Below are 16,394 nucleotides of genomic sequence, written 5' to 3' on the forward strand. Positions count from 1 at the left end.
AATACTTGTAAATTTGGGAAAATTAGTGACTTTTAGTATATTAAGTAAGCAATGTGTTTAATCAAACAAAAAGGTTACTATTTCATGAACAATTTGAGTGAGACTGTAAAGAGACACTTTCAAATTTTTATCCACTTTTTGCCTACCTTTTCTATGTGTCTAGCTAATCATTTTGGGCAGGATATAGTGAGAGTACCAAGCAAATGTGTATGCATTGCTTCTTTTTCCACATTACAAAATAAAATGAGTCATAATGGCACAATAGCTTAAATTTAACTTTAAAGGTGGTCTGAGCCCAATGTATCAATGGGGGAAGGCAGAATAGAGGAGGGGAAAGAGTCCTTTGGCTTCAGTTTAAGGATTCCAAATTTTAAACAAACATAACATTTAAAAAAGATGATTGTTCCATGATATGTTTCAGCTTTGAATGTGTGCCATTTTAAAAGCTATTTTAAAATGTTTTCGTTGAAACTGGCCAGAAGTTCTGCCAGCGGAAGACGAGCTGGAGTGGATCTTGCAGCAACCAGCCCTTTTCCCAAGGCCTTCGTCCTCCCACTGTGGGAGGAATGGGAAGAGACATGTCAAAGTGCTTTACCACAGCCAAACCGCTGGGTTCACTGAAACTTGCAGTTGGATCCTAGCGGGCAGGTGCTTTATTTGAGAATGAAAGTAGCGAGATAGAGCCCACGTGCTCTTAGCACTATTGTCTTTTCACTGAAACGTTGCTGTCTGCCATTATTAACAAGGCTGAGTCATCTAGGGAGGAGATGTCTTGGGGAAGAAGCTACTGCTGTCCCAGATGCAGAGACAAAAGATCAACGTGAGGTTTAGTGTACTTGGACAAGAACTTTACAAAAATTATCTGAGAACTACAAGCAGTGCTCGTAAAGCGCAAGTAATGTTTTCTCTCTTGAGAGCTTCTTCCCGGTGGAGTGCTGCCACCAGTCCTCCGCAGGAGGTCCTCGTCTTTTCGTGTTCCCTGGAGGCAAAGACTAAGTCAAGGAGAGGTCTATGCTGTTGTCAGTGAGTTGGCAGAGAGAGGAGGAGGAGGAGAGTTGGAAGATGTGACAGGGAGAGAAGGGACTATGTCTGAGGTTAAGGCCAATTTTGGCATAAGGGGAAAGTATGTTCATTGTTTGCGAATAATTAAATATTTACTTCAGAAATTAGAGGTTCACCAAAAATAAGTCATTTAAACATTAGCCTTTTGTAAGATCAAGCAGGTAGGTTTGTGAAAGCTGATGTTATCATTCTTTTGCACATAGTAACAGGGCACTGTGATTTGTAACTCAGAATGCCTCATGCTCTTCTGTATCTCCTTGTTTCACAAAACATTAGGAGCCCAGTCCTATTCACCTACACTTAGGGTTGCTCCTACCCTAAATTCTCTTTCAATTGTATTTTCTCGGGGGACACAGTTTCACTGTGGAATAACTTTCTGTGCGGGGCATTTACCGCTGGTTAAATTGCAATAATTTGAACAAAACCTGCTGACCTGCTGCAGGGAGGACAGAAAATTCTTACCTGTGTCGTGTGTGAAATTTAGAAATCTGATAGTACACTAACCTACAGTATAATGGGGTCTAAGGCAAAGACATTTTGTAAAACCCCAGTTAGATACATGGGAGCCCATAACATACCTAACTCCTGCAATCCACCTTCTTGCTTAGTAGGGCCCTCTTCATTTGCTTATTTTCCACTGGCCTGAGCATATATTCTTTCAGTCCCACAGGTACTCGAGGCCTTCAGAGAACTTCTTTCTGCCCCTTGCTCCATCTTTTGAAGATGTTAGGGTCTCATTTTTATATAGAGTAAACACTCTGCTGATTATAAGATGTTTATTTATTGTTATTTTTGTTTTTTTCTTTCTGGCTTTTTGCATTTTGTCTGTATTTCTTGAGTTCTTTCCTCAAGATTTTTCTTTTCCCATTCCTCCTCCTCTACCACTTAATTTGTCCTTGTTTCCCATCCTGTCTCCTTTCTCTCCAATCCTACCTGACTTTCAGCAGCTTAGGAACTAGACTGGACACCTTTCATAACCTCTCTCAGATCAGCACTGCTTTGTGGCTAAAAGTTTGTGTGTGTGTTCTTAACTCAAAGGCAAGCTGTGACATACCTGGATGCTGGATGAGAGATAACAAACCCAGTGACTGCACCCATTGAATACTGTTTATATCAGGTTTCAGTGAGGGAGTTTATATTAGTCTCCTGAATTTGTACTATCATAGTTTTCATCAGATAGATCAGATTAACTATAACCTGAAAGATTCATCATCTTACATGAAAAAGAAAACATGCAAAGAGAATAAGAATATAGGACAACATTTTCATCCTCAGATTTGTTTCTTCAGGTTGTATTGGCACACTGAACATTTTAAAACTGGCAGCTAATACTGCTTAAGCATGCTGCGTCATATAAACTAAAGAAGGTTACATCTATTCACATATAATATACAGAGCATTCTGAAATTTCAAAACTTCCTTTAGTGCTCTTCATCTAACAGACTTTCATATGCAATACTATATAACAATTTTTCTGCTGTATTACCTTTTTTTGATCTGTTCTAGTTCATCAATTATTTTATCTGCATACTATAAGAATAACACTTATTCCCATCAGTTTCCCTCTGTATTATGTTTCAAACAGTTTATAATTCAGATTAAAAAGAGAGAGAGATACAACTTCATATAGTCTGAGGAGGAGAATTTTTGCCCTAAATTTGAGTGACAAAAAATTAGAATTATTTGGTCTATTTGTCATATGGGGAAAGTTAGGAATTCTGGGTTCTGTTAAGTTACTGTTGGATATCTTCACCTGTAAAAGTTTTATGTTTGTAAAGAAAAAACGTAAGTTAAAATTCACTGGTAGGGAGGCCAATGGCTATTTTGGGAGTGGGAAAACAAATGTCTGATTTTGAAAACAGCGTATTCTGAATGGCCGCCAGTGTTTTTTCAGTACTGTTTTGAGTGAATTCTTAGCATCACATTTTTTCTGAGCGTCTATGACCTTGCAAGGTCATAGATATTTATGGCACTCCTTGCTTATTTAGTAAATAAGAATTTCTCGACAAGACTCTCCTTATTATAACATAAAGTCTAGATTAAACGTACTAAGCTGAAAGTGAAACCTAAAATGTTGTCACTGGAAGGACTTAGATCACACCAACAAGTTGTAGCAACACCTGAGTAACTGCCTGGGCACATGTAACCTGTTACAAGAACAAGGTAGTCTGAGTTAGCTTAACCTTTGATGAATGATTTGAGTTGTATTACCTTGCATTTACAGCAGGTTATAGTCACAAATAGGGACAGTTAGTATTGGGTAAGCTGAAGTAGTGTTTGTGCCTCTGAATTCCAGAAACAGTCTTCAAAGTATAGATGTGTGAACATATCAAGTGAACTACAACAATTCTGTTTTTAATTTTTGAGTTTTCACTAGATTTTTATGGCTCATTTTAGCTTTAGGGCTTTTTATTTCAATGTATGAATCAGGATATTCTGTGAATCATCTGGCCTTCTCTGAAAGGATGTATACTTTAGACGTGCATGAGATGGTCACAAAGAGCAATGGAAGAGGTAGTTTTCGGAAAGCAGAATGTCTGTACCATTTGGAGTCAGATCTTTTATGCTCACAGTTACACTATTATTAATTTTTAGCCCTCTCCTCTAAAGTGACTCAGACATATTTCATGATTTTTCACCAAATTCTAATATGTAAGTTACAGTATAATAATGTATGTTTCTGCAGTAATTTCCTGAGGAATTGCTGTGGAGAACATTAGGAGTTTGTCTTTGCCAAACTTAAATTCTAGTTACGTTACTTGAACCTTTATGAACGTACAGTAAATATAGATGAATATCATCTGTTTACTATTCTCTAATTTGTCTTAAAAATCCAGACATAATCTGAATTTTTATTAACCCTGTCTAAGTGTGCAAGCTGGGAATCAGTCCAGAAGCAAGCAGGGTAAGAAGTCCGCTCTGTGTTTGTGCAGTTCCTGTGTAACAATAGGAATACTCACTATGTGAGCCCTCCCATACAGGAAGGGCAGGAAAAAAACATCCCAGTATTTTAGGGAAAAAATATCCAGAAATATCTAGTGCAAATGCTGTATTTTTTTAAACGGCAATAATGGCCGTCGTACCAAACTTATTTTTGTCAGTAGTGTGAATACAAAAAAGTATTCATAAATGCACTTAAAAATAAACTGAATTTATGCACTGTATATAGAAGTTATGTTAGATTATCCCAAATCTGTGAAGGATACATTTAAATTAAATGAATACTTACGCAATTGTAGTGAATGAAAATCAACAAAAGCACATGTTAGTACTTTGTCACGTTCTAGAGCCTTACTCTATTTCTGGTGAGTTGAAGAAGCATAGGTGAATTTAAAATGTGGTATTCCCTATTAGCATAGTTTCTCTGAATTTGAGAAATGAGCTTTTTACTTTCACAAACGTATTTAGATTTAAATTGACACAACAAAGTTGCAAGGCTTGGTTCATTTATTCTTTAGAATTGTATTACTAAATCTAAATAAATACAGATTTTTACATTGGCACCTTTTAAAAATATCTTAGGGGAGACAGGATACATTCATTCATTGCCAGTTTTCAGTTTGGATTTCTGTGTGAGGTCCGTGTTGGTTTCTCTGTATAAATGTAAGGATGTTGTTCAGAGATGACCAAATGTATATTGCTCGTTAGTAAAAGAATAATCAGACTTTTCATCTAGGTTTTTTCTTTTTTTTTATTCTTAGAGATATAAGTTGTTTCTTTTCTACTGTTGTTGGGTCTTAATGAAGTTTATTAGTCATACTTTATGATTTTTGTTTCATGTCGAGAAGTATTATAGGGTTTGGAGACGTAAGTATTATAGGGTTTGGAGACGTAAGTATTATAGGGTTTGGAGACGTTTGTGGTTTAAGAACGTTTGTTCTGCGTATTTTCTTCCCGGCGGCTGTTCTTTATTTCACCAAACCTGTTACATTCCAGGAGTATTTTATAGGTTACCATGTTCAGGAGGCTTCTAGTCATATATAGTTGAAATCAGTGAGCTGGTGCAAAGTTCTTAATGTTCAGAATTTTATGTTGCTTTGGTGACAGAATTTTCCCTCTTTATTTTACAGTCTGCATACTTGGCTGCTAAGGTTAATCTTTGCTGATATCCATATTCCACAGACAGTGTAGCTTGCAGTTCCTTTCATATTTATTCACTTTCTTATTATCGAATATTCTGGCCAAGCACGGCTTTTCTGCTCTGTTCTTTTTCAGAAGTCTATTTTTAAGCTTGATCGTTTTATAGAAACAATGCTTTGGTTTTCCATAGAGATTTTCACCGTATCTTTAACAATGCTCTTTTGTTAATTTAAATATGTGAGGTTTCAGTTTTTCATTTCTCCTAAACTGTAAAATATGCAAACATAAGAGGGATATTTTGCTGCTTGTTCATAAATGTATCCATGCCTTGCAAGTATCATGCTTTTTCAGTACAGCTTAATCTTTTTGCACAGTCATAGCTACCCAATATATGTTATAGCTGACATTCTGCTATAGAGAGCTGTATCTGGAGAGAAATATCTGCAGACTTTTGTGATAACCCAAAGTTAGTCTCAGATGCTATATATTTTGTTAAATAGGTGAACAAAACCAGCAAAAGCATGCTTTTTGCAATTAAGAAATACTGCTTAGGTGGCATTTCAGTTTTACTTTGGCAGACCTGCCTTAAGCAGAGTGGAAATCTTTAGTGCCATACCAGGAAAGAATTCTTGGAAGGGGTTGTGAAAAATTTACTATTTAGGAACTTGTTCATTTTCTTTTTGTATTAAGCACATGTATTCTTACTTTGTGGTCAGATAGATCGTCTGAAGAGTACAATATTTGTTGTAGCCCTAAAATATAACAGTAAATAAATCTTAATCAACTTGTAAGAGTACCCCTGCTCTGCACTGAATAAGACCTCTTTATGTGCTATTTATTCTTGGTCATATATCTTAAAGTGTCTTGATGAATATATTGCTTATAAAATGCAATCAGAATTCAATAGAAAATATTTATTAATGGTTCTTTATAGAATAGCTTCTGAAGGTCAATGTAAAGCTCAGCCACATGTGTGAGGCTATATAATTGCAGATGTGAGAGAGGGAGAATCGTGTTTCCAGGAATGCAGTAGCAGTATTATAAAAATGTTGTATATATTTGAAACAGTCTCATCCTTTCTCTCATTACTGTATGTTTTCCTTGCTTTTGAAAACTGCTTTAAGCAAGCTTTTTTAGGATTCTGTACAGAGCTATTCAGATGTGCTTTGCAGGAAAAAAAATTTTAAAATTGACAATCATGTTTAAGTGGCAAAGCGCTTAACCTATGGTAGGTTTGTAATATTCTATAATTTTACAGAGCTTCACTAGAACACTGCAGATAAATCAGTCGTGCTGGAAATGTGCTTAGTTATCTTTGACTCCCATGTTTATTTTTTATTTAGTATAATGGCTTTTGTGTAACATCAAAATTCTAGATGAACTTGCTGTTGAACTTTCTTAAGAAACAAGGAAACACTGGTATTTTCACATTACAAGTGAGTTGGATTCACAGAAATATTAAATATTTTAATCCAGGAAACGTGTTAGTAGTGGAAACGTATGACCAGAGTTTTTGTGATGCTTTATATGTAGTCTGTAAAAGTGATCAGAGAGGAATTAGCCTAAAGACGGCAATGAAGGATTTTCTTCTTCTTCTCTCGTTTATACAAAAAGAAATCAGATTTTCTCTCTTTTAAGAGAATAAGGAATTAAATTTATTAAATAACCCACCATCTGACAGTTTGATAAGTGAAACCTGAACAAATAAAGTGAATGGAGAAAAGAGGAAAAAATGACGAAAAGTCTTATTAAAATCTAACATCAGAGATTGAATTGGTGATTAAGATTTTGCCCGAAGGATACTTCTCCTTAAGATTCCGCACTTCGACATTTAAGTTGAGATTAAGGAACCTGTTGGTAAAGGCACTATGAGACAGGGAACTTTTGGTATTTGTAAGGTCAAAGTCAAACTGGAGCAGAGAAGATTGGTTTGGCTTCATTTGACTTCTACCCTTCTGTAGTAAAAGAGAGTTCGGAAATGATTGCCTTTTAACACAGAACTGAACCTTCTTCACACATGTGGATTCTGAGTTTTGGGACAAAGCTCGCTGTTCTGTCAAACATTTAGTAAATGGTGAAGAATTCTTTTTTCTTCTTTTTTCATAAAATAATGAAACAGAACAATTTTCAGCTGGTTGTAAGGATCTTTTTTTTTCTAATCTGGAGCCTTTTAGATTAAGCCTCAGGAAATTTCTAATCCGTTTCATGTGTCTGTATTGCTAATATTATTTTTTAACCATTCTTCCTATAGTTAGGTGTACGTTGTTAGGTGTGGCTATGGGGCAAGAAACTATCTGTGTTCTGGCTGCCCTTCGCACTGGTATTGACAAGATCACCCAGGCCCTGTGCTGGGGGTCTATGTTTGCAGTTTTCAGGGCTCCAACAAGGCTTGGAGTCACTACAGTGTTAGTGTTCTTTTTAAATAACAAATTACTTTATTTCAGTCTTTATTTCACTATGTTTACATACCGTATATTTTGGGTCATCTTCTGCTATTTCAGCCTACCTCCTTCCTAGCCTAGGCAACACTCTAATTTCAGATGTCATCGTCCTTTTCTGGGAATGTTAACTCTTTTCCTTTTTTCATTAATTTTCAGTTTACTTACTCATATCTTTAATACTAATGGGTCAATATCACTGTATTCTCAGAGAAATTGTCTTTCCTCGTTTGTGTGTATGGATATGTCATAAACACCCGCAAGTATAGGGACTCATATCAGTGACATAACTTGTTTAACGTGCTTCGTGATCCAGGTTCTGCAAAGATTTCGTGCTAAATGGAACTACGTGTGTGCGAAATGCTACGCTTTGATATCTAAGACTCGCAGATCTTGCTCCAAGTCTGGTTCTAAGTATTTGCAGAGCTGAGTCTTGAATTTGCCAGATATTACCTTTGAACAAAAAATTGTAATATGATTACTTTTCAAACACCTAAAAATAAGTGCTTTTACAAGTTTATTAAAACATATTGCTGAAAATTCTAGGGTCATCAAAAGTTTACATATATTTACTGTCCTGTAAAATATCCTGGGGGGAAAAAAGGTGTTGAGTTTGTTCAGTAATATTAAAGCGTAGTTTGTATTTTACTTTATTACTCCAAAATAATGAAAGCAGCTTTGTGGTCTGGTCACCTAGTGCCTTCTAGAAAAAAAGGTATGTCATAGGGATACCAGTAAAATGCATGTAAAGTATTTATTTGAAAAAATATAAGGTAATCGTTATTGATTGAGTAAATTTGTTTTTAACATATAGCGTAGAAAGTGTTATTGTACTGTTCTGCTTGAAACTGCCTATGATTATCTCTTTTGAAAACATTTAAAAGCTGTGTGACGTTTTCACTCTTGCAGATGGGCACTGGTCATGTAATACTATTGATGCAATTGTAAATGCCAGTCTAATAAGAATATTCATTTTTAGTTTCATGCTATCATATCCATTATATGGGTACCATGTTGTCTAAGGTGTTTCATGGTGTTTTGGAATTTGACTAGCAGTATCTGGTTTTTATTTTTAATGTCTTCGGGAAAGGTTGTATGCAGTTTTTTATGCTGTCAGCATGGAGCCAAGCACAAAAAAATATTCAAGGAATTAATTTTTATTCACTCTTTCAACCATGGGGTGTACTTCCACCGTAAGTTGTATTTAATATCTGAGTGCCATGGTGATTTACTAGAAATATATTAAGTATGGCATCGCAGTCCAGATTACATGAATGTTTTCTTTGTATGTGTGTGTATATATCTGTGTGTGTATGTGTGTGTATACATACACACATACATATTTGTATGTATGTATTAAGTAAGATACTCAAATTGTCTAAATACATTAACAAATTATTGTAATAATATTTTACATGTTTACATACTGTCTGTTGTTGCAATTATGATTTTATTAGTAGTCTAGTATTTGCACTTTAACTAGGCATCTGATAAAGTTTAAAATTGTGGGATAATATTGTTGTAATGCCCTGGCTATATTATAAGAGATAATGCATTATTATTAGTTTATTGAATGTCTAATACTTCTATATAATTCTATAATACTTATATATAACTATTAAATATGTAGTTCACTTATGAAAATACAATACTTTTTTTTTTTTTCATGCACCAATCCTCAAATGTTTGGAAGAGATTATTTTCAGATATTTTGAGGAGACTTATTTCTTACTTCGAAAAAATCCTATTCTTATTGCAGCTGGTTTTAGAAGAAGCTTTCGTCTTAGCAGAAAAGATAAAAAAACAAACAAATCTATGTATGAGTGCAAGAAGAGTGATCAGTATGATACAGCAGATATCCCAACATATGAAGAAGTTGCAAAATATAGACGACAACCTAATGAAAAGTACAGGCTTGTAGTTTTGGTTGGTAAGTAGTTTTCTTTATTTTTAAACTGATAAAACAGAGAACAGCTAGCTAGCATAGTCCTTATCACAGAATCAGTCAGGTTGGAAGGGACTTCAGGAGGTTGTCTAGTCCAACCTCCTGCTCAAAGCAGGGTCAACACTGAATTCAGACCAGGCTACTGATGGCTTTGCCAAGTCAGGTCTGGAAAATCCCCAAGGCTGGAGATCCTACAGCCTCTCTGGGAAACTGCTCCAGTGCTTCATTACCCTCAGAGTGCAATTTTTTGCCTTATATCCAGTTGGAACCCATCAGTTTCAATTTATGGCCATTGTCTCTTGTCCTCCCACCATGCTCCTCAGTAAAATCCTGGCTCCGTCTTCTCAACAGGAATTAGGTAGGTCCCCCTGACACCCTCTCTTCTCCAAGCTGAACAAGCCCAGTTCCCTCAGCCTCGCCTCACGGGCCGTGTGCTTCAGCCCCTGACCACCTTGGCAGCCTTCTGCAGGACTTACTTCTGTTTATCAGCACCTTTCATGTAGTGGGGGCCCAGCCTGGCAGAGGTTTCCTGATGTGGTGTATTGAGTGTCGAGTAAAGGGTTCCTTGGACCTACCGGCTACGCTGCTATTGATGCCTCCCAGGGTGCTGTTAGCATTCCTTGCTGCCAGCGTGCCCTGCAGACTCGCACTTAGCTCACTGCCCACCAGGACGCCCAGGTCCTTTTCAGCAGAGCTACTTCCCAATCAGTCAGTTCCCAGCCAGTGCTGTTGTGGGGGTTCTTCTGTTCCAGTGCAAGACTTTGCATTTGTCCTTGTTGAATTTCATGAGGCTCCTGTCAGCCTATTCCTGTGGCCTGCCTGGGTCCCTCTGAATAGCCCTGCCTTTGAGCTAGTCACTTGCATCCCCCAGTTTGGTGTTGTCTGCAGACCTGATGAGGGCACGTTCTGTCTCCTCCTCCAGGTGATTGATACAGGTATGAAATAGGATATGTCTCAGGGTAGCCCCCTGAGGAGCTACATTTGTGAGCAGTCTGCAGGTAGAGTGTAGACCATTAACCCCTATCATTTGCGTGGTACGATCCATCGAGTTTTTCACCCATCCAGTAGTCCACCCATCCAGACAAAATGTCACAACTTGGATACCATGGTGCTGCAGGAGACCATGTTGAAAGCCTTGCTAAAACAAAAGGAGAAGATGGCATTAAAATGTAGTTACCAAACTGACTACTCTGAACCTGGCAGTCAAACCCTCTAAAACGCGTAAGAATTAAGTCAGTGTGAACACGTCCTTCTACTCTTACAGATCAATCAATATAGCTATGTGGAAAAAGAAAAGAAAAAAAAAAAAACAGAATAAATTTCTTTCCTCAGCCAAGACAAAATGTATAGATAGAAAGCAACAACGCTATGACCTATGTTAGAATAAGTAAGCAGACAAGTTGAGAGAAAGGTAGATGGGAGGTGGACTTCTGAGTGCCAAGAGCCGATGTAAACATAGCTGCAGAAGGCAGACATCAAGATGTCATCCCTAGTCAGCTTTCTGTTCTTCTGTAGTTTGTCACTGCCATTGGTCCGTCATAGCAGTTAGTGTCTAATCAAAATGCATTGCTTCAGTCACCTAAAAAAAGAAAATATCTTATCTTAAATTTTTCAGAAGGAACCAGAATGTCTGTCTCATTATTTTTTCTTTCTTTTGCAGTAGCACATAGGTTGATGCTTCATTAGTAAAGTCTCCTGTATTCTGAAAGCAGCAGAGCAGGAGAAATATGACCCTCTATCAGGGACTGTTAAGAACTGTTGAGTGGCTGTGTTTTTATATCACTCATATCCAAGGGAACATTAAATTTAGTTTTTAATAAACAGTTTTGTCACTCTCCAGCACTAAAATTCAGCCACCTACTAGTGTGATCACTGTGAGATTGTGGGCTATGTACAACAAGTAATAACATGGTTGAGTTGATTTTACACTTACATCAACAGAGTGCAGTGCAAAAGTGTGATAAGTAGACTTTTTATAACAAATTGCATATTTCTGATCTAAGGAATACCTAGAGATTTCATTTGATTTTTGTTGTAATAAATCAAATGAAGAAAGTGTGCTTTTTCAGTAACAAAAGCAGTTCAGAAATTTATTGCAGACTTCAGTAATTCTAATGTTTTTTCTCTGGATATTAAGAGCAGCTTAAGTCTGGCCAATACCATAAAAATGTCTTGGGTAAAATGTGGAAAAACTAGCAGAGCTAAGCAACACAGGTATAGCAGAAGGGAACACATTTAAAAAGCTTTTTGTGTGCCAGTAGCAGCATTCAATATAGTCTGTCAAATATAATTTGGATTTTAGTACTAGGAAAAAAAGGACAGATAATTAACTTATAATTGTAGTTGGTGGAGGCATGACATATGCAATGTCTTATGCTAGGACTAAACACATGATTTACTGTTGGAAGGTTTTTTAGGTTTTCGCTTTGTTCTTTTTGAGGGGAGGACGGGGAGGCTGACAACTTTGAAGTGGAAATTTCTTTTGGCTTCATTTTAAATTGTTCTAGTCCAATTGACAGAATGCAAGTTACACGTATGGTAATTTTTAGTCCCTTCTACTGTGAGATACATTAGGTTCGGGTTCAACCAGCCATAATAGTTTGTCAAGATTTTACCTTGTTTGCAAGTGTACATCCATGAATAAAGTCAACATATCATTGGGGCTAAAGTAATGGATCATCTGTAGCAATAATAATGCAGGTTCTTCTCCTGTGCTGTCTTTTAATTGTTATGAATGTGATGAGTCTGCTGAAAACAGAATTATCCAATATCATATAGCTAGTCCTTTTCTGGTGACTTACTTTTCCCAGGCTACCTACACATCCTTGAAGTCTTCCCTTCAGAAATGTTGCATGCGTTCTAAGAGTGATATCTTGCAGCCCTGTTAAGGAAAGGCAGAATATTTTAATATTAAATTCATTTTTAAAAATTTTTTATTTATGTTAATGAGGAAAAGTCCTGCTCACAAAGGCTTTTTCTTCAGTGATTGTGTGAGCCAGATTAGCACAGATTGTATTTCCTAAACATCAGAACGGATGTGCCATATACCATGACTTTACGTGGCATAGTATCAGCTAAGACAGGTTTTTAAAGGGCCAGTGCTAGGATAAAGCAAGCTCGGTGATAACAAACTATTAGCATGTGTCCCAGAACACATATAGTTATGTGCATATAGTGTGATTACCAGAGGCACATAGAGCCTGAGTAGTCCATTTCAGATGCTATGGCCATCCATGGTGATGCATCGGGCCCTAAGTGGACAGCGGTGGCAGCAAGGATTAGAGGTGTGGAAGTGTGAAGGAGCAGTGATTATTGGTATGTGACATAAATCAAAAAATGTGTTCTATCCCAGAGCTAGGCTGTCAGTACTCCCCACAGTGGTGCCCTCTGGTCAACGGTGCAAATAAAAGGCATCTGTAATTCAGCCTTGGAAGGAGGACATTCTGGAAAAGCTCTATATTGTTATACTGCTTATATTTTTAAAAAAAAATCAATCACTTTTAGTTTTATCATGAAGAAGCTATGCAGAGAGCCAGATCTGTCTCAGCACAGGGAGGATGAGATGCAAGCAGCTCCTAGCTTTCCACTTCTCCAGGCTTTCCTTTAACATCTGCAAAGGCTGTTGAAGAGTAGCTTGCAGAGGCTTAATAGATCTACAGCAATACTGTAGGAAAATGGCGTACTAAGCCCATGCTACTTCAAGCAAACCATCTGGACAGTGAAGAAAGAGACTTAGCATTAGTGTCTCCATTAAACCTTCCTGGCTGAAGGCATGGATAGGTCAGCATGATTCAGTAATGTCTGATTTACATAGAATGCAATATTTATATAGGCTAGCCTTGCCTGTAGGAACAGCAGTATAACCTCCCTGTTCCTGCTTCAGTGAACAGCACTGCTAGTTATAATTTACTGAAACACAGAATAATGAGGTTCTACTTTCCTACCTCATATCTCATTGTTTCCACAAGTGCTACAGTTGGACATGCATGTGCAGTCATTGCATTGTAGCAATCAATTGTACTGGAGAGAAGGAATAATTTAGGTACAGAAATCAGTCTCTTACCCAGCTTTCAAAATCTTTTCTGAAAGACAACTTTCTTTCTTATCTCTCAAATAAATACATTCTAGTAGCTCAGTATGTATCTATTTGTGAAGAATGGCTTGTCAGGCTAACCCTCCTGAGTCATGAACTTTCATAAAATGTCATTTCCCGTTTTCTTCAGACATGTCTATATGATGCAAAACTTGAGGCAAGTTTTAATGATTTGTGGTATAAGTCTGCAAGAGTCTGTCAATAAGGCAAGGCAGGCACTACAGTTTGTTTTTGCAGGATTCAACCATAACTTAGTTTACATGGCTCAAGAAGGAACAGCAGTTGACATAAATATTCCCCTAAAAATAAACAAAATATCCCTAAGTCTCTTGCCATTACACTAAATATTGCTGCATGGGTTGATCTGTAGTAAAGCTAAACCTTCCTGCAGTCATGGGTCTCACATCCCTGGCATTTTACTGTTAGAACTGGGATTGTCTTTTTTAATCCTGATGCATTGTTCTCTTCTTGAGTTCAAATCATGTGTTCAGATTCATATTTATTAGAAACCCATATCTTTCTTGGTACATGAAAGTGAATATTCAGAGTAGAAGCATACATTACACTCAGGAAACGTAGTATAAAAAAAGCATAATTAATGGCACTGCTAATTAGGTATCAGCCTTCAGTGTCAATATAGCATATTACGAGAGTTCTACAAAGACAGCACTGAAACAGAAGACTATGCCTTTCAGTAGTTAAATTCAAAGGTGATTTTTAAGTGATTATCTGTAAGGGGAGACAGAGTAGTAGTGAGGTTTTGATCTGCAAAAAGACTTGATCTACGTTTCAAAAGCATCATCACAGTACGCGAAGTCTGGGTTCTTTATATGTAAATAGAGCTAAAAGTAGCCTAAGGAAATAATATTTGTGTAATTTTGGTGGGAAATATTTTTTTGCTTGAAAGAAATACAGTGATTTTTGACATGAATTGCACTTATTGTTTCATTCTGTTTTGCTAAGATATATTGAGAATTTTAATTACTTTCCCTGCAAAAATCCTTATTTGTTTAAATAACTGTACAATTAGAAAAGGAAAAGGACTGAGAAGAAAATTAATGCCATTAGCTGCATGACACATTGCTTTCCTCTGCAGACATGCACCAGTAGAGGCTGCTGTACACCATATTAAATAAACATTTATACATACTGATAGATTAATTTACAGGCAGGTCAGAGATGGAACTTGAAATGTAGTTGTATGTTTAACTTATGTAAACATATAAAATTATAAATGCAGAAACACTAAGATTTTACAGAGAGACCACAGTCTAGGGACAGTAGAAAGCATTTGCTTTTCATCATTATGTGTTTCTGACTTCAGACAGGTTGGGTAGTCATTTCTGCAAATTGGCACCTGAAGGTGCTGAAGCATCAGTCTTTGCTTCCTGATGCCAGGCTTTCAATAGTAATTAGCCAATATATCACTATTTCATTCAAATGTTTATAGGATTTTATGTCTAGTTTATAAAATGTCTCTATTAAAAAGCATTCAGTGCATATGTGCATTGCTTCTATGAGAATAGCAAGATTCTTCCTTAAAAGCACATGTATTGTCCCTGTATTATTTGGGTTATGCTTCAGATGACTCACCGTCCTCTAAGCTCTGCTCTTGACCTGGCTCTGAGGACACAGAGCACTGTCAGACACACACGAGCACACCAAGCCATGCTGCCTCCACACTCTGATGACACCGTGGCCCCCCTGAAGCCGAGGGCCCCTCCACCTGCCGGGCAGACCGGCCAGAGCTCGCAGGAAGGGGGTCTGGGAGCGGTGAGCCACTGCCCCGCGTAGCCTGTGAGCCCTCGCTGGGGATTGCATGACCTCCCTGAAACTTCCCCTTCCACAGAAGGCACCACAGCCAAACGGCCAGAGTTGGGGATAGCCAGGAGGGCACGTGGACTGTCTCCTCATCCACTTCCAGGACAGCAGGACTCAGATGAAGCTGGAGGAGAGGGGTAAAAGAAGCCCTGAGGCTTAGCCATGTGGGCTTTGTTTCTTCTGCCATCCTCTTTCCAAGAGGGGTCTCTCTTTGGCAGCCACACGAAGAAGGAAACATTTATTTTGGACCAGTTCAGACAGCAGGCAGAAGACAAGCAGCATTTAAAAGAAAAAAAAAAACACAAAGGAAGAAACAAAACCACGCAAATAGGTTGTGGCCCGGAAAACGCTCTGTGCATGGAGGGAAGCTGCTGTCCCTGTGCAACCCTGTGCTGACCTCCTCGAGAGACGGGTGGGAAGAGCTGCATCCTGCCATGGTCCAGACCGTGCTTTCTGTTTCTGTCTGAAGTTTGCTGCCAGGGCTGGAAGGAGCAGTATGCACAGGCCAGGAGGACAAAGTGGGAGCGATTCTTCTCCTGGGGAAGGAATGCAGAAACTAGAGGCTGTGAGGAAAAGGCCGTGCTGACACATGGAGCGCAGAAGCTTTGCAGGGAGCGGAGAGCTAAGCACACCACGTGTGAGGTCTAGTCTACGACAGTTTGGGATCTTCCTGCAGAATGAATAGCCAAATCAAGGTGTTAGGCTGGAAAGCTGCTGGTTAAGGTGCAGGGGTCTGTAGCAGGCCTGAGGACAGCAATATGTGTATATTGAAGGAAGGGAATGAGGGGAGCGCAAGTTGCTACAGAAGAGAAGAAAGTTGTCTTTGCTGTCAACTTTTTCATTGATTTTTCCTCAAGAGCAGTAACGTTAGAACAGAGTAACTTCCAGCTCTAATCTGCTGAAATTCATCAGTTCTGTATATTCTAGGAGAGGCTACATCCGTGGGCATTTCTGA

At 37.9% G+C, this 16,394-nt stretch overlaps 1 protein-coding gene across 8 annotated transcripts in view; it reads left to right on the forward strand.

The window, feature by feature from the left end:
- The window catches only part of MPP7 (MAGUK p55 scaffold protein 7), a 166,952-nt gene that overhangs the window by 139,360 nt on the left and 11,198 nt on the right, over positions 1 to 16,394 (forward strand). For all 8 annotated transcript variants that reach the window (XM_068934488.1, XM_068934492.1, XM_068934493.1 and 5 more), the window contains one exon: positions 9,340 to 9,510. In XM_068934488.1, coding sequence (XP_068790589.1) covers positions 9,340 to 9,510 — 171 coding nt within the window. The remainder of the gene's footprint in view (positions 1 to 9,339; positions 9,511 to 16,394) is intronic.

The sequence above is a fragment of the Struthio camelus genome, chromosome 2 (genome assembly GCF_040807025.1).
Source record: "Struthio camelus isolate bStrCam1 chromosome 2, bStrCam1.hap1, whole genome shotgun sequence".
Taxonomy (NCBI): domain Eukaryota; kingdom Metazoa; phylum Chordata; class Aves; order Struthioniformes; family Struthionidae; genus Struthio; species Struthio camelus.